At 41.0% G+C, this 23,422-nt stretch overlaps 1 protein-coding gene across 5 annotated transcripts in view; it reads right to left on the reverse strand.

Moving 5' to 3' along the window:
* Nucleotides 1–4,411: 4,411 nt before the first annotated feature.
* The window catches only part of LOC146439628 (SAM and SH3 domain-containing protein 1-like), a 531,074-nt gene continuing 512,063 nt past the window's right edge, over nucleotides 4,412–23,422 (reverse strand). For all 5 annotated transcript variants that reach the window (XM_085055592.1, XM_085055595.1, XM_085055594.1 and 2 more), the window contains exons 13-20: nucleotides 23,229–23,364; nucleotides 22,123–22,292; nucleotides 20,821–21,030; nucleotides 19,953–20,103; nucleotides 17,296–17,409; nucleotides 10,427–11,565; nucleotides 9,741–9,872; nucleotides 4,412–8,636 (exon numbers count right to left, since the gene is read on the reverse strand). In XM_085055592.1, coding sequence (XP_084911718.1) covers nucleotides 8,376–8,636; nucleotides 9,741–9,872; nucleotides 10,427–11,565; nucleotides 17,296–17,409; nucleotides 19,953–20,103; nucleotides 20,821–21,030; nucleotides 22,123–22,292; nucleotides 23,229–23,364 — 2,313 coding nt within the window. In that variant the 3' untranslated portion in view covers nucleotides 4,412–8,375. The remainder of the gene's footprint in view (nucleotides 8,637–9,740; nucleotides 9,873–10,426; nucleotides 11,566–17,295; nucleotides 17,410–19,952; nucleotides 20,104–20,820; nucleotides 21,031–22,122; nucleotides 22,293–23,228; nucleotides 23,365–23,422) is intronic.

Genomic DNA, 23,422 nt, shown 5'->3' on the forward strand with positions numbered 1-23,422 from the left:
ACAAAAAAGCAAGGCACAACCACACCAAATTCCCACCAAATATACCCCTGAGAATGTGAGACCTCTGTGTTCCCAGAAGGTAAGAAATGCTGCTCTTATTTTTATGACATTCATCAGCTTTCCACTAATTTCTTCATCCAGCCCTTCCTTCTTTCCCTCTGGTCTCTCCCAGTAAGCCTCACTACCACCTCAGCTGTTCCATGAGCTGGCTGATCCCTTTTCCTTCCTCCTGTGCCCTTAAAGCAGCCAGAGCAAACACATGCCAGGAATGCTACAGAGAAGGATTTTCACTCTGGCTGCTTGGAGGGACTGTCATGCTTGGGTGGTTGAGACACACCTTGGGAGGGCATGAAGGAAGGAGGGAGGCACTGCCTGTGAATGTTACTCCCACAGCACATGCAGGATTACACAGAGGTAAGGAACCCTATGGGGGCTTATATTGGAAATAACAGAAAACAAGCGAGAGAAATCAAATGTTTCCAACTCTGGTACTGTGAAAACCTTGCACAAGTTTCAGGGTGCAACCTGACAGATCTTTGCAGTTTGCTCCAAACAGAATATATCTAGATTTACTTCACTTACATCAAGAAGACATCTTCAGTAGGATTTCACTGTTAGTCCTTAAAACTTCCTTCTTTCCTGGGCCTTTCATTGCTTGTGCCTTAGGACCCAATGCTCCCAGTAAAGCAATAGTTCTCAGAATTAAAGAGTGCATCTGGCATGGATGCTCTCTCAATTACCTGATTGAGTTGAATTTCTCTTCTCCAAATAGTATCTTGAATTCACAGAACTTCACAAAAATTCTCAGCAAAGTAGATACACCCAGGAAAATGAGCAGAAATTGCCACCAGCATGGAGGATCTCCAGCTCACTGGCTTCTTTTCCTGCCTCCCTTTCCCAGTTGAATGGGGGATCTTTGTGAGGCCCTGAGGAGGTATTCCCCAGGTCACTGTTGTGTTATCTGTATTTTCCCTAGGCCACTTATACCTCTTGGGCTGCTTGCACAAGGCATCACAAGCCACTTTTGCTTGTGCACACACCTAAGTGAGCACCAAACAATGCCCAGAACTTGACAAAACCTTGGCTTTGGTCTTCTCACAGGCCAAACAAGTAACATGACAGGAGAAGGCAGTAGGAAGCAGCTCACAAGGATACAAGGAGTGAGGCTGAATCTTGATTTAGCATATATACAGACAGGCACAGACAAATCTGTTTATGTGCTCTTGGGCATGAAACATGTAGAGCTCTGAAGCTTTGCCTTCAAGGTTAAACACTGTGCTGCAGACACCTGTCAGCTCCAGGGGAGACATATCTACACTTGGACAGGCATTGCGTGGGAGCTCAGACTGTTGCTTTTGATGTGAATTTGCATGAATCCTCACAGACTCAGGTAGAGGCCTCCCATATTCCTGAAGCAAGACACAACAGATGAAATTGCCAAAACAGACACAAAAGAAAAAAGAGAACAAACAAGTTTTTGAATGCCTTCCAGGTTCTCCTATGTGCCAAACCCCAAATTTTTGACTTACACTTACATGTGTGTTAGAAAGCAGCCTGAAAACCTTCCCTGCTTTGTCATCAGGCTGAGGAGAAGAAAATTGAGAAGGTAGCAGTTGGTCCCAAGGCATTTTCTAAATCCAAAAATAAGTGTTTTTCAAACGGAAGTGGTTTAATGAGTTGAGAGAGCCTCTCATCTCTCATGTCATTAGATGACTTTATTAAGCACATAAATGCTTATTTGCGTAATCAAATTGATCTAAGATATTTTTCTCTTTTTAGTCCACATACAAGTTGCCAGACAGACAATTCAGTTTCACTCTTCAAGGCAGAGAAATGGTCCTGGGTTTTTTTTTGTTTTGTTTGTTTGGCTAAGTGCAAATGAGGCACTTAAATCAGAGCTTTAAATGTGAATGCTAGTATTAGGTAACAGTTTAGTCATGCTTCAGTAAAACATTTTAAAAAATTGTAAATTCCATTTGTGGACATAAACACAGGTCTTGTTTTCACAGACTTGCACAGCTGTGTATGCATTTTGTGGCTAAATGAAGAAATGCAACTTGTGGGAATTTCAGAATAGCATATGCCAATACAAGGAATTTAGAACTTGTCAGGGATGTGAAGAGCTCTGCCTACCTGGGATGGGATCCACCCTGGAGGAGCCAAGTCCAGAACCTCCAAGGCTACGCAGGACTCGTTTCAGAGACGGTGAACTTAAGCAGATTCAATAAACAGAAAGCTGTTTGAAATGCAAAACTGTAATCCCAACTCACCTTTCTCTCTTACTCAAACCTGTCTTGTCTTGGAAGCAGCTAATTCCACCAGACATCTTTCTGCTTGACTGTAGGCACCTGTATTTTCCATGAACTTCAACTGCAGCAGGCCAAGCAACAATATTCCTTTAAAATAAGACCTATGGCTTTGTCCTAGTCTGACTGTTTTTGGAAGAATACTAGTTCTGTAAATGTCCTGAAAAGTTTTTAAAGAGGGCTTGCAGTCTTTTTGGCATAGAATATCAATAAGTTCATTTATGTGTGCAAAAATTCCTCTGCTTGGAGACAAGCCCAAACCCACTGGAAATGACAGAATCTTGGTAATATCAGAGCTTTGGGGTCAGGGCTTGAACATTATCAGTACACTTAAGGCTTGTAGGCATAGTCATGCAGGTGCAAGCTCAGCACAGACTACTTGTGTTGCAGAATTGAAGGAAACAAGTAAGGATGTCCATTCATGCAGTGAAAGACTGCAGTGCCTGCAAAAGGACAAGTCTGAGAACTAATAAGAATCATAGAATCACCGAATATGCTCAGTTGGAAGGGACCCACAAGGATCTTTGAGTCAAACTCCCGACCCTGCACAGCACCGAGCCCAGGAGTCACACCATTTGTTTTGTACTGCTTCCTGAATGTTAAAGGATTAATCTTTAGTGGACTCTTGAGGTAGCTCTGGTGGTACATGTAACATTACCTCCACAGCTTTTCAGTCTTTATGGCCTTACATGTGAACCCTCTGCTCAGGCATAAAGTTTCTCTTTCTAAGTATTAGCAGCAAGAATTTTAGCACATTTCTCCCACATCTCTTTTTCTGGTGCAAACACATGTGGAAAGAGAGCTTTCAGAATAAGAATAGGTATGCATGTATTGGGGGTGGTGGTGTTTGGTTTTGGCAGCAGCCACTGCGGTTAGCACACACTTGGATCAAACACAGCAGCAAAATGCTGAGAGCAATAGATGGGGGCTTTGTGTTTCAGCTGCTCCCAATGCAATCCTGGACCACAGCGAGCTTGGAAGGGAAGCAATACTCCTTCCAGCTGCAGAAATGGCAAGCGCCCTGGCTTTTCATGTTGTGCAGTGTTTGTTTTGTTTTTATTTCTGTTTTGTTACTTGAGAGACCCTTGGAAACAGCCTGTCCCAGAGCCAGCGCTCCCGCTGCCAGCGGCGCGGCGCCCTCTGCCGCCCCATTCCCGCAGGATCCGCGCAGCTCCTCAGCCCCATTCCCGCCGAGTGCTCGCCACGTCCTACAGCGCCCATGGGAGCGCTGCCCGGGGCAGCCGAGCATTCAGCTGGCTGGATCCGAACCAAAAGGGTTTTTTTGTTTCCCTCTTTATGTCGTTTCCCGAGTTCAGCTTCCGGTTAACGACAGCGAATGGAGACACAGCCGCCCCTCATTCCTTAGGGCTGAATCCACAAAGGATTAACCTCAAACTGTTGCCATGAGGAGCTGGCTGCACGCTGTTAGGCAGCTAAGCGTACCCATTAATTACACAGCAAATTTAACCTGACTGACAAACGCAAAACAGTAAGCAAGAAGTTACTGAAGAGAGCTGGAAGGAATGCCAAGGGTCATGTCCCGAGGCTCCTGCGCCCCAAACCCTCCACACTGGCACCTCCTTACAGAGTGCAGACACTGCCTGACTGTTCAGAGTCACGGCACCTCACCAGCCAAACGAAGCAGAGCTGCATTTAAAAATCAGGCTTGAAGTCCCTTCTTGCAGGCAAGACGGAACTTCAGAGCATCGTACTCATAGTCCTTTCTCTGGGTCCACCAATTAATTACCCCATTGCAAAATGGCAAAGCTCCCAAGGGGAGACCTCAAAGATCTCACACGTATCTCACTGAGCCCAGCAGCTGGACATTCACAAATATAACAGACAAAGTTTGGACAGTGATGATTCACATCATATCATAATTTAACTGTTGCTTCTAGTCCTGGATTATCAGGGATTTTAATATTTTAAAATTTTAAAACTTTTTTCTCCTGCTGTGGAGGCGTTCAGAGTGCTTACAAGGAAAGGAACTAGAGGCTTGGTAAGCTACAGGGTGAGGGCACAAGATATAAGCGAAAAATTAAATTGCTGGACTGCTACCAGAGCACCAAATAGAGGATCTGTTAGCAAAATTAAAAACAACCAAAAAAAGAGAGAGACCATGGAAATTTATTTACTTTTTATCTATGAACAGTATGACATATAATTATAGACAAGTTTTGATACACAGGAAAACCCTTTTGTCAACCATTTTGTTTGCTAAATGAAACAGCACAATAATCTTTACACATTCATATTTTGTTTTTGTTTTTTTTCTTTACAATACACAGCTTTCTTGGGTTGAAGCAAACTGCAGGACATATTGAGTACTGGTATATTACAGCTACTTACATCATTTAAGAACAGCAAATGGAGAAAAATAAGTTATTTAAATATTGATTTCATATACAGAAAGTGCAACTTTGTTAGTTGTTACATAACTTGCTTGACAGTTTTGATTCCCCAAAGGGTGTCAATTAATGATAAAAGTATCTTGGACCAAAAGTATTATTTATTCTAAAAATAATACAGTACAACTGCACAGCTGTGACTTGGTGAATCGACCACTATTGCTGCTCTTAGAGATGATGGCCTGTTTGAATAATGCAGTGTTTAATGCTTCTGATCATGCTCCCAGTCTGCATCCACAGCCAGGCTCATATAAGAGCACAGGGAATTGCCACCTGGGTAGCAACAGCAGGTTATTGATCAAAGCATATGATTATGATGGCATTTGGTAATATTTTGGGCTTGCTGCTTCTATTGTTAAATAGCTGTTTGAGTTATTAAGATACAGTGGATAGATACTTAACACGGTGAGCCTGAGCAGAGCAGATCAGGATTCCAGCAGCAGGTTTCTTCTGTGCTTCCCAAGAGTTAATGAGTGAACTTTTGCTTAGAGCATTGAAGGGTTGCAAGAAGATGCAAGAGGTTATGGCTCTCATAATGCATCACCTCACCTGCCTGGGGAATGCCACAGGTCACAGAAACCACAGCAGGGAAGCTCAAACACTGAGAAGCTTAAGGCTTTTTTTAGATTAAAATATAAACTACAACAGAAATTCAAGTAAGACCACAAAGACCAAAAGTCTTTAAAAGAAAACAAAACAAATACTAAATCTCATAAATCTCAAATTGCTCACTCCAGTCCTAATGGGTGTGATTTGGTTTCCCTGGGTCACATAATCATTTTAAAAGTATGGATTTACAAAGAGAGTTTGGCAAACAGGTTCAGCTTATTCCCATAATTCTCCTTCTGTTATTAAGAGAGGGGAAAGTAATTAATATGGGAGAGCTTTACTATATGACTTGTCTTCCCTGCAACACGAGGAAATTTGTTTTCTTTTTTATTGCTATAGTCAGCTTGGACTTTTCCCTTGCTCCAATGTAACTGCTGTCCACTTCTACTCTGTTCTGGTCCCTGCCAGCAACCCCAGGAAGTCTCAATACTCTTTCCATCTCCTGCTGATAGTCACCATGTAAGCCTCAGAGAGGAACAACAGAAAAATAATAATTATTTTTAAAAAAACCACTTTTTTTTTCTTTTTTTTTTCTTTTAGAATCATAGAATATACTGAGCTACAAGGGACACATCAAATCCAACTCCTGGCCCTGCACAGCACCATCCCCAAGAGTCACACCATGTGCCCTAGAGCATTGTCCAAATGTCTCTTGAACTCAGACAGGCTTGGAGCACTGACCACTTCCCTGGGGAGCCTGTTCCAGGGCTCAAGCACCCTCTGGGTGAAAAACCTTTTCCTGATACCCAGCCTAAACCTCCCCTGACTCTGTTTCAGTCCTTGGGTTCTGTCATTTGGTCATTACAGTGAAGAGATCAGTGTCTGCCCCTCTGCTTTGCCTCATGGATGTTGAGACTGCACTGTTTCCCCTCAGCCTCTTCCAGGCTTAACTGACCAAGTGACCTCAGCCACTCCTCATAAAGCTCCTTCATAAAGCTTCCCTTCCAGACCCTTTGTGGCTCTCTTTTGGATGCTCCCCAATAACTTAATGTCTTTTTTAGATTGTGGTGCCCAAAACTGCACGCAGTATTTGAGGCGAGGCTGCACCAGATTTTCACCAGCTGTACAAGACATGTCTGCTGTATGTCCCTGATTCTGCCATATCAGAACATGCTGATTATGCATGGAGAACATTGCAGAGCTTTGCTTAAGAACAATTTCAAGTCACATCAGTAAATTAGCTGCCTCCATATGATGGTGTGCAGTAGACACTGGTGAAATACGAAATGAGGAAAGTAAACCTAACAGCTATCAATTCTACCAGGAGGCAAAATGCATATTCATCTACTTAAAACATGACCCTGGAAGGACCAGATATAGTAAGAAATCATGGAGTAACCAAAGTTTTTCATTCATCAATCTGAGACCATTTTATCAGGAGAAGTCATTACTCAATGTGAGGCTGGGATAATTGGGGCACCAAATGGTGAAGTACCTTGTCTGGTTTTACACAGTAAATTGATGTCAGAACTGATATTGGAAATAGCCACACATCCTGGCCTGTGCCCAGGTTTCTATCCTATCTCCCTTTACCTGCCAGACTAAGCTTGCTCTGTCTTCCATGGAACAGCTGCATTACAAGAAGCTGAAGGAGACACCATATATAGACCCCAAAGAACAAGCTAGCTATGTGCTATTCATGATAATCTGTATTTGGTATATAAAACGTGTACCCAATATAGAAAAATAAAATCTGTCATTAGTCACATATGCGACTGGAACGTTTCACATGGAGTCAGGCAGAAAAATACCATTACATAATGAAAAATGGTTCATCATATTTGCCAGAACAATGCTCTTTTCCAGTGAGAGGTAACATTAATGTAGTGGTGAGGGGTATCAAGTGTTCTAAAAATCACAGTGTTACTCATAAGACTATATGGGAATTTTCTTATCCATAGAATGGAATTACTGGGTCTAATGATTTCTATGGGACACAATTTGCTTTTTCAATGCAAGTGAATTTTCATTTGCAGAAACCCACTGTTTGGAATCAATATGGTCAGGATACCAAGTCAAAGCTGCAGCATAATGATTGACAATATAACACAGTACACAGAATATGATTAAAATGAAAAGCAGTTACATATATACAAGGCAGTATATCTTGGAACAGTTTAGTAACAACAGTAAATGCAGACTGTAGTGAACAAGGAGTTAACCTGACAACCAAAACCTAGCATAACCCTGCATTTGTAAAAGCATCTCTACAACTCAGGAGATGTTATGATGAGGCATTTTATAGAAGCTACTTCAGCTGGAAATCACCCTAAATGCAACTTAAGAGTGACAGGTTGAAACAAGGCTTGGGAAATGTGAATGAATACAGGTAAGTGAACACTAGGTAACTGCTTAAAAGCTTATTTTAAGGCAAATAAAAAGCTGATTGCTAGAAAGCAGTTATAAAAATTACCTCAGCTCTGTACAAATAAAAAGAAGCTTTCTGACTCTCTGTGGGTTAGTTGCATTGAAGTGACAGAGATGGACTACACTGAAAACTAATTTCAGTCCATCAACTTCGGCCTAGCTAAAGGCTTTGTGGCAATTGGGACCTATACCAAGCAACAGCAAAGATGACTAGGGAGGGCTTTGTGTTTAGCTCTAGACTGCTAAAATAAACAAAAGGCATTTGCCAAACAGCTTCTACTGAAATTTGCACCTTGATTTGTACCTGGACTGATTTCAGGTATCTGGAACCTAGATGTACAAAAGACCTATTACTAGTATCACTATCACAAACTTGAGGAAAATGTGCAAGGGCCCCTTAATTCTTTGAAGCTGTCTGATTCTCAGGCCAACCCTGCGCAGTTTATGAAATAAGAATACTTTAGATGGGAGTGAGGGGGGAGGGAAGTACCACATCTATGTTACCTGGTGGTTGCTTCTCTTCTCCTTCAGTCGCCAAAGACTTTCATATCCTTTGAAGAAGATATCTGCCTGTCCTGGGGAGCCACTGCCTTGATCCCTTTAGCTATGTGAAGTAATTAGAGCGATACTGGTGCAGGAAGAAGCAGTGGATTCTCAACCAGGCAATGTCACACTATGGAGCACGTTAAATTGCCTCTGGATCAAGAGGTTTGAAGAGTCTCGCTGCTGCCAGAAGCTTGCTTATGTGCCTTTCCTCTGCGATGCCAGCTTTTTCAAGGCAAGTTTGTGACAGAGAAGGCACTTTGCTCAGTGTGTTGAATCCTGCTTCTGTGAGCAGGTTGGAATACATAGGCAGACCAATGGAAATCAGCCAGTCAGATACAGAGGTGATGAGTCCCGGGGATACAGGTTTACGGCAGATTTCTGTAAGTCCCCCACTTGGAATCTGGGGGGTAAAAAAAGAAAGAAAAGAGAATCCTTAATGTTAAACTTCTCTGCTTGTTTTACAACAAGACTTTTTGTTTGTTTGTTTGTTTCTCTTCCAAACTGATGTAACTTTATAGCAGATGTTCTAACTTCTCTCATGTCACATTTGTCAGCATGAAAGTAGTGTGGGCTGAAAGGCTCAGATCCCTTGGCACAGAAGCAATGACAACAATTTTGGCAATATAGACGGAGTGGGCAGTATCCAGCTGCTTGGCTGACTGCCATGTACCATTCTGAACTAGTCTGAGATCAGTAAAGAGTATCAGTAACAAGACTTTTCAAAGTGATCCATTTAATTTCTCAGTAGGGCAAGAGAACACCAATTTTGCCTATTACCTCCTCAGGCAGACCAAGTTTTCTTAGAAAAAACAATTAAATTTCTTGATGGTTTCTCCCTTCTGCTTTTGCTAAGGAGGAGACACTAGTATCGTTTAAGAAATGAAAAAGGAGTGTAAAACCTTTCAAATTTTAATACAGAAGCATTTAATACCTGTGACCATGTCGCTGTTGAGCCGCTAGCAGAGAAAAAAGGTTCAGGTTCAATGTGTGGCATGAAGAAGAAAGTTTTATTATTTAATTCCAACTTATATAGACTTTTCAAAGGTCACCCAGATTGGTCAGTTCGAAGCCTCCCCCTAGGCTGGATTGGCCAGGCCTGAACTGTCCATATCTTGAGAAACTGTTTCAACAACATCCAAACTTTATCTTTGTTTATAAAAACACAGGAGGAAGAGAGAAAGAATTCTCATGGGAAAGGTCTGTGCTAGCCACATGACCCTTAGTGAGCAAGTCTCTGTTACCACTGTTTGCAGTCTGCTTAGATTTTTAGAACCATTATTCAGTCATGAGAGAGCTATCCACTCTCCTTTCAACTACTGACTGTCCTTTGGGGCTGGGGGAGGTACCTCCTGCCCCTGCAGTACCTCTACCTATGTTGTACCTGCTGGATGAACAGAAGGAGCACTTCTGTTCCAGGACTTCTCAAGTATCTCCCTTTACTGCAAGTCAGTCCTTTTAAAAGTCTGCTCACAAACAAGAAAATCTGCTTTATGGAAATACTCACTGCCATGCGATGCTGCTTCCTCAGCTGCTTTACCCGGATTTGGTCCATGTTTGCAGCAACATCCTTTTCAGGCTGCTCTAAGTCTTCAGAGTACCTCTGTACCAAAGCCTCAGGAATGCCACAGCGACCATGCTGAATGCCCCAGCCAGATACAAAGGAGGGAAGACAGATTAGTGAAGTTGTATCTACACAGACCAACCAGTGCAACACAAAGAAGTGCAGGATGGGAGCAAGGAGGAGCTGTCCTTGAGGTTCCATGAAAACCGAAAAAGCAATCCCTAAAGAGGGACTCCTTCTTTCCCCCTGCAAAAAGATGTCCTAATTGATGCTATCAATTCAGAGTTTCTTGGAAACAAAAAATCGAATCATTAGTTCCTTTTTCAGCTCTATTTCCCTACATTAGCAGAGGAAGAGACATTTCCATGTCCAGTGCCACCAAGGCACCAGCAGGCTGAAAAGATGAAGGTTCTGAGTAAGTCTGGGATTTCTGAGTCCCCCACAACACAAGAATTACTTTAGGCATAAAGTCTGATAACAAAGACAAACAGAGTCACAGAATGTCTAGTGTCCCAATGACTGTTGGTTTATCTTGGCCCGTCACCCACAAAAAATGACAGATACAATGAGGGACAGACTATGCTTTGGAATGCTAGTATAATAAAACCATTGAAGTGATTACCACTTACCTTGTCTGAGTATGGTTCTTCAGTAAGATCAATATCTTCAGACTGCAACTTGTTTTCTATCACCATTTCCAGATCCATTCCCCTGCTACAAGAGACTTTTCTTGCTGACGCAGGGCCGAGCTTTACCACATGCTGCTGAACACTAGCAGTCTCTGGGAGCTCTGACAGCCAGGGTGGCAGTGGGCTAGGAGGGGTACTGGGCTCCTGTTCAGAAGATGTTCTATGGGCAGGTACCCCATGACAATCAATGGGGGTGGATGAGCTGGTCTTTTTTACTGGCAAACATGGTGCTTCTAAACTTGACTGGTTTCCACTTGTGGTCATGGGAGGATGATATAATCCATTAGAAAGGCGTTCTCGGCATTTTTTGGCAGGGACAGGTGGTGGCTGAGAAGGATTTTTTGGTTGCGTTCTTGCCTCATTTGAGCCTTTTTGCTCAGCTTCTAGACCTCCCTTGAGGACGGGAGCATAATCAGCCCGTGCAAGGTCATGAAAACCTTTACTCTGTATTTCCAGAGGCGTCCTTGTTGCATGGTGCATCACTAAGGCAGGTTGAGCTTCACAGTTTTTCAGGGGGAACGGAGCAGGCTTTCCACCTGCAGTCTCCATTACAGAGCAGTTCAATTCCTTAGCTCTTCCCTTCTGAGAACTAGCAGCTCCTTTGCCCGGTTTAGCCATGAAGTCATCTGCCTTACAGCTGCCTCCATGAGACTGAAGTGGCAAGGCAGAGCCAGTTGCCTTTTTAGCTATATCCAGTGAATCCTGAGGAAAAGAACCTACTTTCTTGTTAGTGTCCTGCAAGTCAGTATGGGGTTCTCCCTGGAGATCATCCAGTGAGTGAGATCTTGGCCATGTCTCGACACCCTGGGGGCCATCCAGAGTTTCATAGCTTCGACAGACAGCAACTGGTAAACTTCTGCGGTTCTTCTTCAGAGCCACGACAGCCGGAGGCTTGACAGAGCTCTTGAGAGCACGGTGTGCACAACTCAGCCGGCTTTCTTTTTCCCCTGGCTGGAGGGTTTCTATCGACTTGGTCAGTGGAAGTGTGGGATAATTTGATAGCTGGTTTCTGCTGAAATCCCTAAAGCCATGCTCACTTGCTGATTTTGAGGGCAGAAGACAGGTCCTTCGATTTTTACCTAGAAATAAATAAATCCACCATTAAAAAAAATCTGCAGCATAAATTATAGATCACTTCTAAACGCTTTTGAAACAAAATTATTTGTTCCCTTTGTGTTAACTCTAAATGTAGAAGAACTCACTGCCATTTCAAGCATAAGGATTTGTGAACTTCAGCTTTATTAGTAAATGTTGTATTTTAAGTAAAATACATCCAAAATACATAATATCCTTCCTGCCTTCCAATTTGCAGAGATTTGAGGTTTAGCTCATATAAACTTTTTGCAGTGTGGAAATACTGTATCCGACAGTTAGAACTGATACTCTATACTCATTGAATGAACTGGTTTAACAGCACTTCCCCAAAATAACTCAAAAGTCCTACTCTTTTTTTCTTGTTCTCTAATTTTTTTAATATATAAAAGATAATGTTCATATTTTAATAAAGTAGTTAGCATATTATTTTTTAAGACCCTGTTTATGAATTTTTTAATTATGTGCCAATAGTGTTATTTCATTTTTAAATAAGCAGCAGCAAAACCATATGCAATGGAAAAATAGAGAGCAAGATGCATCAGTGGATTTGCATCAGCCTCTTTGGAAAGCTACTTTCAGGGATGGCAGAGTTTTATAGAAAAAAATCTTATGAGATGGAAAAGTGTTTCAAAAGGGAGTTTCAAGTGTGACTAATCTTAGTCTCAAGTCATAGTGTGTTATCAAAGTGAAAGGTCTTAGAGACGTGGTGTTTTATTATAAACACTTAAGATGACAATACTAATCACATGCTCTTTGTAAGCTTTATTTTATTTTTTTATGAGATATGAACCACTGATTTTAAACAATGAAGTCCACCAACTCTGCTTGACAGAAAAAATTCTGATCAAAGGGATTGAGCCTAGTAGAGTATTCATTACTTGAAAGAGAAGGTAATTTCTCAAATACTATATAGATTTTAAAAAAATATATCATTTTTAACAAGACAGCAGTAAATTTGTCTCAAAGCCAATGACCTTTCAGAATGACAGCACATCCTCAACACCTACTGTTTTCAGGGTGGCAGGGATAATTTCCCCCATGCACAGTAAGCTTTCTAAAATCAGGATGAGTAGGTGGATGGATAGATACACAAAGAGAAATTAAAATTTCCTTTTCCTATGGAAAAGAAAAAAACCCAAACAACCAAAACCTCAAACCAAAAGATTTAGCTAAATGATATCAAAATTCTGCAATCAACAGCTGTCAGTTAAAGGATCTGATACTTTCAGAGATCTGAGAAGTTTTGCTGACTACATCAGAACTAAAGTAATCTGGTGTACTTTTAAGCAATAGATGCTTTCTTCTCATACCATTTGCCTTCAGAACTTTATCTTGAAAGAAGTTTGGTGCTTGGCTTTTGAATAATACACACTGTTCACCTTGCACATGAATGAAAGAACCTGTTTAACCTAAAAAAAATAGTTTGCTTTCTCTTGCCTCCACCTCTGCTGGAGGAGTTTAAAAAACAAAGTATCCAGAAAACTAGCAAAGGAAATGGAGGTTACATTTAAGAAGATCTAAGGAAAACACTGCAGCCAAAGAAAGTTACTGTATCTAAAATCTAGGCATGCCCATAATGATGAATGCGAGCACATTGCAACTCCTTTCTCAGAAGCTGTAGGGTTCACAGTGCAACTCAAGCTAAATATCACCATTTCCCAAAATGCTGTAGGAGACACATCCCACACCGAAGTTGTCTCCGTTGCTACAACCTGAGTTCAGGTAACTCAGAGAAGTAGCAGAAAGAACCTCTCTGCACCTTTCCATGGAGCTAGGCCACTGCCTTCTGAAAATAACTTGCAATCACATTAAAAGATGTGTAAGAAGTGTTATATTCATTTTTTAGTACCTCCAGGCACTAATGTCAATATGTAATGAGCATGGAAAGGAGTGTTCCCTTTCCATTATTCATATTTGCCAGCACATGCCTCACTTGTGCAGTGTTTCACCCTATTGTCTGGGACTTGCTGTCACAGCTCACACAACAAAATCTATGTGCCTTCATTTCAATCTGAAATATTGATCAGGGGTTACACCAGTTTTAGGAAAGCCCACTCAGGAACCTCAGCACTAAAAGAAAAGTGAAAAATCCTGCTACTGTGCAATATAAGCTCTTACTGAAGCCATAAGTGTATCTAGTAAGCTGCATTGAATTTCTTAAGAAATGGGGTACGTCTGTGTAAAGCCAGTGGCGTGGGAGTGAAAAAAAGAAGAAATGGGGAAAAGGAAGAAGAAAAAAATCAAGAAAAGCAAAATTTATGGAAAGTAAAATCAAATTTTTAGTTCATTCCAACCATGTTAGGCATACATATACAAATGAGGTGAGAATGGAAGAAAGTTCAAAACTTTTTGTCTATAACAAATAACCAAACATGCAATCTTTAGGCTCTCTCTTCAAAAGGCTTTAAAAGATGGGTTCAATGCTATTGCTTTGTACAAAGGACTGTAGTTGAGAATGTAATTTCTTTTAATGTGATTTAAGTGAAGAGCAATATCAGAAGGGCAGCTATGATTTATTTCTCTTTCTTCATCTATTCCTTCCCTCCTCCTAACTGTCAGGTATAATTTCATTATGCTTTTGAGACATTAAAAAAGGAAGGTAATGTTTCCTGAAAATACATTTTTAAATATATATAATATATGTATCTCATGATACTTCTTGTTTTTGTCATACAGGGAAGGAACTTTTTAATTCCTTGTCATCATCTGCCTCAGAAGAAAGGAGACTGCCTTGGGGAATCTTTCTAGACGTACCATAGCTACAGCAAAAAATTTTTCAGTGTTTCTCATAGAATTTTTTTCCCATATGGAAGATGATCCTCAGAAATTAAAGTACGTAAAACCAGAGACAGAATGCAGTGTCCAAATCCCAGATTTTATTAACTTTATTTTGGCATTGCTTTCTGAGGCTGTATTTTGGGTGCATTTCAAACTGCTCTGCTGACACAACAAAGATGATGGCACCTTAGACAATACTGGCCTCATTGCTTTTTCTACTGATTACGAACTAGTAGAAATGCACACTACATTAGGCAATGTGGCCACCTGTTCTATTGCTTCCTTTTCTGACTAATCAGGACTGAATGCTTAAGTGTTTAGGATGCCTGCCTGTACTAAGGGAATCTGGGCTTCAATTTCTGAACAAATCAGAGAACACCCTTATCTCAACCTGATAAAGGCCTGGGTTGTCAGCTCATTCAAGTCTGCACATTGCATGTGCAATTCTTATCTCTTCACATCCCCTTGAGAAAGCTGTACAACATAACAAGTAAAGGTTCAAAGAAGCCAGGCAAGAACATGGATGTGAATGACCTCTAGAGAATAATTAATAGGCCTTCTCAGACTAGAAAAGAGATGACTTGGGAAGGAGTATGACAGAGGTCTGTACACATATACTGTTAGGTATGGAGGCTCTAAGGAAGATCAGGGACATTCATAAAAAGTTCCAGGAAAATTAATGAATGCCAGGAAACAGCACCAAATTTTTAAGTCCTTAAACGATTAATTCCCCAAGAGTGTCCTAGGAAGCATCAAATATGCAATGTGCTCTGTCCTGTATCATTCTGTAGCCGTCTGCTTTTGGCCAGCCCTGTGAGAACCTGATTTCTGATATGATTTCCAAATGCACCTCAGACTGTTAACACCTGCATGCAAAAGAAGTCCAATAACCACACCACTGTCACAAGTCTAAGGGACAGCTTGCCTCTCTGCCCTGTTTCTATATGGACTAATTGTCTGATCATGGATGGTTACTTCCTGCTCTGAGATTTTTCCTAACATTGGATAGATCACAGACTGCATGCTCCTTTGCTCTCTGGAGCAAAGTGCTACTATAAGTAGGCTGTGGATACCTAAGAGAATATCCAAATACTTCTGCAGTGGGACCCAGAAAAGTACTTACAAAAGATACTCTGCTATAGTACATAGCAAACCATTTTCTAGCCAAAGTGTAAGAGCAGTTCTGAAACCTTGAACTAATGCCAAAAGGTCCAATATCAGCCCCAAACTGGACATTATAATAATCATAAAGATATTATGTATAACCATTGCCCAGAAAATCTGAAGACTGGTTTGTTCTCAGAATGCACTTCCCCTTTATGAAGTGCTGATCTGCACATTATGATATTTATACCTGATAAATGACTATCCTAAATGAGAGCACAATGTAATTTGAAAACAATATGCATACAAACAACTACGGTCCATGAACTTTGCAAAGAAGGTGGAGCACATTTCAGATTAAATAGCCTTGACAAAATCTCTGAATGAATCAAATGTTCTTTTCATAACGGTTTTCAAAACAAGCATTAAATGCATTTGTGAGCAAAAATGATGCAGAAATGCAGCAAGTCATGCATAAAAAACAGTATAAAAATCATCAGCATTTCACATTCTGGAAAACTCAGACAGAAATATTAGTTTAAATGTAAGTATCCAAGCAGAGAAGCAATGCCAATTGCTTTCTAAAGGTTTTATTATATTGTTAAAATAAGGAAAATATACAGGCAGCACTTTAACTTCAGTGTTACAGCTATCATTATGATTGTACTTAGAGATAAAAAGAAAAGAAAACTGTCACATATGCCATATATTTAGCTATGATTCTATTCCAGCATGCCTAGTGGATGTGGATTCATATCAGAAAAAAGCCTCCCCACTTTCAGGAATTTAGTATACTGTCAATTTCAGGCCTTCAGCTTCAAAGCACATTGCAATTTTCCTCAATAAATGGTTATTTTTCAGTGGCAGACTAACAGAAAATGCACATACTAAGAAGGAGGGTCTTTAGCTCTTATTTTAAATCAGAAAAATGGCAACGGTAAGGGGTGTACAGAATCTATTGATTATGTTTTTTGTTTCCTATTTGTAGTGAATGTGAGCCATGAATCCAGGCAGTCTGAGGCCAAGACATGGCTCAAATGCTTGGAGTGAAAACGCCAATTTCAGCTCTTTTAATATTTCCTCCCTAATGACAAATTTAGACCATCCCTCAAGTAAAGCATGCTCCATTAGCTCAAAAACCTGTTTCTTCAGATCAGAGACAGCAATCTCTATTACCACCATCTGCCTTGGTAATTTTTCAGTGCATCACCTTTCACTTGTGCAGGATAAGGCAATACAAACTGGTATCATTAGCATTTTTTTCATAGTTTATTTCCTTGTCAACTTCTCAATTTAACTTTCTAGAGTTCATACGCTAAAAAGTCCTAAATCTCTGCAGCTGGGTTCTGATCAGAGGACAATGCAACATGCAACCCAAAGGAAATAGAAAAATTTGGCCTAAAACAAAGAACATTTTTTCTTAACAGTTTTTGGGGGGGTTCAAAAAAATCCTCCCAATCTCAGTATAGTTTAGAGACTTCTCCATTGGTGGTTCCTTAGATTTGGGATGTCAGTGTGCAAGCAGTGCAAGCCTCATGAGGCACTGTGGCATGAGAGTATGATTAGGAGTGGAGAAGATGGGAATGGCAGTGAGAAAGACTGTTGCTTTAAGATCACAGAAGTCTGTTTCTGAATAATGCAAATAAGTAAACTAGAAACAGTAGCAATGAAAACCAATGGCTCAAGCCAAGAGGGAAAGAGGTAGTCAGAGCAAAGGACAAAGTCAAGTATTAAGTAGCTTGTGTTAGCTAGGAACAGGAGCCAAAGTATATGAAGGTATCTACTGATAAAAGAGACTGAAGAACTGTAAGACTAATTGCTGTCACCATTACCATTCTCCAGGTTTTCACTGCTTTCGTAGCAGCCAGAATCCCGAGGAGAGCATCCGGTTAGGCCTTGGCCTTCAATGAGAAGTTTCTCCTGAGATCCTGACTGGTCGCTGTTACCTAGAGGATGTGAGAGTACAGTGAAAAACAGGCAAATAGAAAATGCGGCTGAACTTCTCAACCTTTCATTTCAAACACCATTATCTTGTGTGTCCAGAGAAGGGCAACACAGCTGCTGAAGGCTCTGGAGCACAAGTCTTATGAGGAGTACTTGAGGGAGCTGGGGGTGTTCAGCCTGAAGAAAAGGAGGCTCAGGGGAGACCTTAATGCCCTCTACAACTGCACTGCTGTAGCCAGGTGGGGGTTGACCTCTTCTGCCAAGTAACAGACAATGGGACTGAAGGAAACTGCCTCAAGTTGTGCCAGGGGAGGTTTAGTTCGTGAATTAAGAAAAATTTCTTCACTGAAAAGGTGGTCAGGCACGGGAACAGGTTGCCCAGGGCAGTGGTTGAGCCACCATCACTGGAAGTATTTAAAAGACATGTAGATGTGGCACTTGGGGACATGGTTTAGTGGACTGAAAGGACTTTAGTGGTGGACTTGGTTGGATTTGGTGAACCTAAAGGTCTTTGCCAACCTAAATGATTCTATGATCTTCCCTCTTGTATTGTTTGTCAGGAAAGAGTGAGCATTAGGGAAAGCCATCACAAATGTTGGAAACATTAATCCCATTTGGTAAATGATTAACAAGCCTCAGCAAGAGTGTGAGGGGGCAGCATGGTTCTTAATGAAAGCAGAATGGAATTCCTGTGTGCCTCAGCTGCCTTGGGGCCAAGTCCTGCAACTTACCACCACAGAAATTTATTTACAATGATTGTGTCAAAGTTCTTTCTAAGATTTAAAAAAATCTCCAGCACCCAAAACAGAAGAGCACTGAAAGAACCAAAGCAAGCGAAAAAAAACAAAAATCCTAACTCTGAATTACCTTCCAGAAGACCCTGAGGAAGGATCTGGAGTGAGTCTGTCACATTAGATACTGTCCCCTAACAAAGGATGAAGGGACATGAAGGAGACCAATGGTGCCATTTCCTTCCTTCCTTGGTCTATGCAAAAAGCCAGCTCTCAAGTGTGGTCCATCCAGCTTGCAGACACTGGATTCCAGGAATTTACCCAGAATGTTTTGTCAAGAATCGTACTTTGTAAAGAAGCTAAATCTGGAGCTGAAGATATGGAAAACCAACCTCACAATACAAGAATACAGTTTATGCTGTGTTTTTTTTCCCCTGCAATAAAATGTCAGAAATGTCTAGTCCAATTACCACTTTCAGCACATGACAGGTAATTATGGGGTGGAACTATGTGCTGTTGCCCCTCCCAAGTTCTAGCTATCTGGTCCCCACTTCTATTTCTCCTCATAACCCAGACTTGGAGCCGGAATTTGTACTTTTCAACCACCAAATCTTCAAGTATTCAAACCAAAATTGAAGAGTTCTGAACAAAAATTACTTCAGGGAAGTTTAGCATTCTAAACAGGTCTCCAAATAATGAAAAGAAACTCATCATAGGTGACAAAAAGCTTCTCTGATATAAGTGAAAAGAAATTAATTCTGAAACTGCAGCTTTATGGGAGCTAGAGAAGGGCAAAGAAAGAGTGGATGACTCTTTGGGAGGTGCACAAGAAAGCTACATGTCAGTGGAAACTCAGGCCACACAGCACTGTCTAAAGACACTAACCACACATATTGCTGTGATTGAATTAAGCATTGCCCACTTAGTAACGGCTGTTTAAATTGCTGCTATGGCAGTTTAAGCTAAAACATAGGAATTTGCACAGAAGCAGCTGAGAAAGCCCTCACACAACCCATTCTACTGATTCTGCTCCGTGGATGTTAACATTCTGCTGACACCTGGGGATGAAGGGTAAATTCAGTACAGTCTCAGGTTGCTGCAACTAGGCTATGCTTACTCCTGTGCAGCAAAGACACCATTGCACTTGACAGCCATGGCTTACTCCACTTTTCCTTGTCTTTGCAACCACTTGCCTGAGATGTTCAGTGAGCAAAACCACACTGCTCTACATTAGATAGGTGGATCACTGTTTTCCACTCTTTGCACTTGACTGATGTATTTGCTCCCTTTGAAAATTGCTGTGTTGCCATATACACAACCTGAAGCTACCTTTACAACCCTGCAATTAGCGGTCCACGGACCATATACATGTGCAGATGAAATTAATTCACATTACACTTCTCCACAACACTCTGGGCTTTATTTTTTTTTTAACCCTTGATAATCTTAAGCTCTTCCTTCTAGTCTGGAAATTTCTTTTTTCCTATTCTCCGTATCTCAGCACCTCACTTTGAGTATGTTATCTCTGGATTTATTCTTGAACACCAATATTCTTAACCATTATGTGTTGTACACTTGATATTATTTAAATAAGTTGGGTGGCAAGGCTTACATGAACTGAATACTTCCAGCAGAACAAAAGGAAGTCTTAAGTCACTCCTCAAAAATCTAACATGTTACACAGGATTACCCTGGAAATAACTATATTATGAAAAAAAAGATCAAAATCCTGGAACAAGTTTGCTGCTTTAAGGGGTTCACAAGGTTCTTGGCAAAACTCTAGTAAAACAGAAAACCTCAAATATCCCACGTACTATCATATTCCTGAAGAAGTTCCACTGCTGTGAGCAGAACAGCTCTGTGCTCAGGATCTCGAATGTTCAGTTCATCCAAATCTTCTTCTTCTAGAAGTTTAAAGGTATCCAAATCTTCATAACCATTGAATAGAAAAGTGGGCATGTGCTCCTGCATATAGAGGAAAAAAAAAGAGCTGTAAGACAACATATTTATTCAACTTATTTAGTCAACTTATTTAATAAAGATACTAAAAGAGGTTTGTGCAACCAGCAAAAAAAGCAGTAGTTAGTTAAATGTAAACCAGTGCACAATAGCAAAATGACAGTACTGTATTTTGCATAAACATTGCTCTGAGTTTAGGGAGGTAGCTGTGCCAGAACTAGAATGCTGCACATACTTTTGTGATTGAAATTCACTGTGTTAGATGGCCTGGGTATCATGCTACCCGAAGGCACAACATGGCATGGCTCTGCATGAGGGGTGAAGTATGAAGGGTGAATGACAGCCACCCCAATTTATCCTGGGCACTTCTGAACAGAAACATGGAAAAAGATGTCCACTTTAAAGACAGGGTAACTATTGTTATTTTACGCTTTTGGCTTGCCTCTGGTGTGTGTTAGCTTGTGGTCATACTGTGCAACAATTTACGGTCTCTGAGTGCACACAACTCACAGCCTGCAGCACTTCATCCAGCCTGACAGGCAGTTCTGCCCAGCTTCAGCTATTTTCACTCTGCAGCTGAGACCTGATTCTGCTAAGTGGTGTCACAATCCTTAGGATTATCAATCTGGTGTGCAGTTTTCAAATTAACAACTCCAAAGGTGTGGTCCCTTTCCTGCAAGCAAAAGTGAAGGGTAAGCAGAGAGAGAGAGAGAGAATTTGGACCTTCAAATTGATGCGATCCAAGAGATCCTCAACTGACTTGGGCTGGGGTGGTCTGCTTTTTCGGCGTCTCCTGGTGGGCCGCTTCGGCTTCTCTTCCTCTTCATTTAACACATCCACATAGATAAATTTGAAGGTGCCAACTTTGTTGTTCAACAGACCCATCCAAGTACCCATGGGGGGTTTGCTGATTATATCAATGATGTCACCTTTCTGTAGACCAAACAAGCAAGAAAACCATGTAGCTTTCTGACGGGTATTTAAGCAAACACTACCACTTGGATTTCCATGTACATCGGATGGACAACACACTTTAGTTTTCAAAAAGTTAACCACAGCTTTTGCAAAAATGTCTGCTTATACTTGTTTTACAAATGTAAGAAAAGGGAATTAAGTGGCATGCCTCAGACTTCAGAGCAAGTCAACAAAAGAACCTGGGATGGACCCTGACTGTCAAGATTCAGACGCTGCTGACATTTCTGTAGAGCACCAGTGCTGTGACTATCTGCAATTGGTGCAAATAAAAACATACTCAGTGTGTATGTGCACACTTTCACATCACATCTCCCAAGCAAAGGAAGCCAATGCAAAAGGAACCATGCAACAAAGTTGCTTTTCCTAATGTGCTCCTGACTATAACAAAGAAATGGACACACAGCTGCTTTTGTTTGCCTGAAGAGATCACCTTATATACATCTGCTTTAATAGGAATTAGCTGTCCCTGGGATTTTAAGCAATGAATGTAAAGAGTCAGAAGTTTGAACTGAATACAGCACAACTAAAAATAATCAAAGCTGATATCCAGAAAAATTAAAGGGGGGGTAACCACTTAGTTAGCAATGTATTTCAATATACACTCAAAATAAGTTACATTAACTGAAATGCTTTTAAGAAACACTGTGTGCAGGTGCATGCACATTTCTTCCAAGAGTTTTGAAAATTTTTCCATTGAGGATTACTTCACTGTGGCAGATAAAGTATTTTTCCAATCTTTCAAGAAAAACCCTTGCAAAATGGAAATGAATTCATGGCACATCCTTCATTTTCCAGAAACTAAAGACACTAAAGTGTCTTTCTCTGGATGCAGAGAAACACCAGTACTCACTTATGTTCCATAACATTTTGCCATTATTCTGTAATTGCTATATAAGGAAATCTTTAATATATAAGACAGGTCAAAAGGCTTTAAAACCACATATAAATTCATTAAGCTATTAAGAATGCTATAGTTATAGCAAAAACCTCTTAAATTAGAATTTAAGCAAAATAAAGGTTTGTCCCCTTAGAAACAGATGTAGCTGATACCTTGAGCTTCAGAGAATCTGTATCATAAGGACTTGGAGTAAAATCAGTGTGAACCCTGGCTCTTCCACAAAAAGGTCCTCTGTAAGGAGGCTCTTCATCATCACCATCTTCTGATTTCACACTCTCCCTGTTGCTGGTTGAGGAATCTGTTGTGCTCACTGTCTGACCACCTGTGTGAGAGACATAGTATCAGCTCCCAAAAAAGCCTCTTTGTGAAAAAGCTTCAAAAACAGAGGCAAGACAGAAAATGGGTCTTTCCACAAAACATGGCAATCAAAGCTTAAAGTTCTTAAATGCTGCTATTTCTTATACACACACATGGATGGGAGAGTTAGTAAATCTACTCTGCACTCCTGTTTTCCTGAATTCACCCCCTCAATTTAACCAAGAAGGTGTTTTTCTAGTGTCTCATCTATAGTACGTCACAGGAGATGTCAGCTTTCTGGGAAGTTTTGCACACAAAAACCCCATAGTGGTGTGAGAAAAACAAACTCTGAAACTTGCAGGGGGGTTCCAGAATCCCTCTCAGTTCCAGAAATTTGGTGAATAGTGAAGCAAATTCCCATCAACTGTGTCCCGTTTAAGCTGTTTTGTGTAGAGACAATCTTAACCAGAGAGGTTTTAAATACTACTCCTCCTTGAACTAGTTAATGAGAGAACCTCAAGGTTTCTCTGGAGGGGTGGTGGGAAGCCCATCTGGAGTGCTCAGGAGAAATCCAGAGCAAAGATGAGCCTGGTTGCTTCTGGCCAAAGATTGTAATTCTCACTCCAAGTGAGAATTACAATCCTAGGCCAGTAGTAAACAGGTTCATGATTACATTACATTTATATTAGAATATTTATACTGTAATAGCAGGACCCAGCAGACCAAACCAGAAAGCATGATTTCACTTTTTCAGGGTTCTGTATAAACATAAAGCCAAAAAAAAAATTGTCTCTGCAACAAAGGGCTTAGAGTTCTTTGCAAGCCCCTAATGACTAACCCATCAGCCTTTCTACTTTTTAACCACTGTTTCTGCTTTGACTTTCTCTGATTCTGCTTACTATGGAGATCTCTGCTCCCTGAAGCCACAGAAACAGAACAACACAATTACAACTGAACTTACTCATTGAGCTCTGACCACTTAAGGAACTCCTCAGGCTCTCCACTGAGCCACCAGCTTTCAGCTTGGGCTTGTCCAGGGAGTCAGTGTCTGGTGGCGGCGACTGCGGGGAACCCGGCATGATCCCAGGGCTGGACTCCTGAAAGGATTGGACCATTTCAGTTTGGTAAATGAACATAGGCACTGATGGGAGCTGC

Source organism: Lichenostomus cassidix, chromosome 3 (genome assembly GCF_008360975.1).
Source record: "Lichenostomus cassidix isolate B80296 chromosome 3, HeHo_3.0, whole genome shotgun sequence".
Classification (NCBI taxonomy): domain Eukaryota; kingdom Metazoa; phylum Chordata; class Aves; order Passeriformes; family Meliphagidae; genus Lichenostomus; species Lichenostomus cassidix.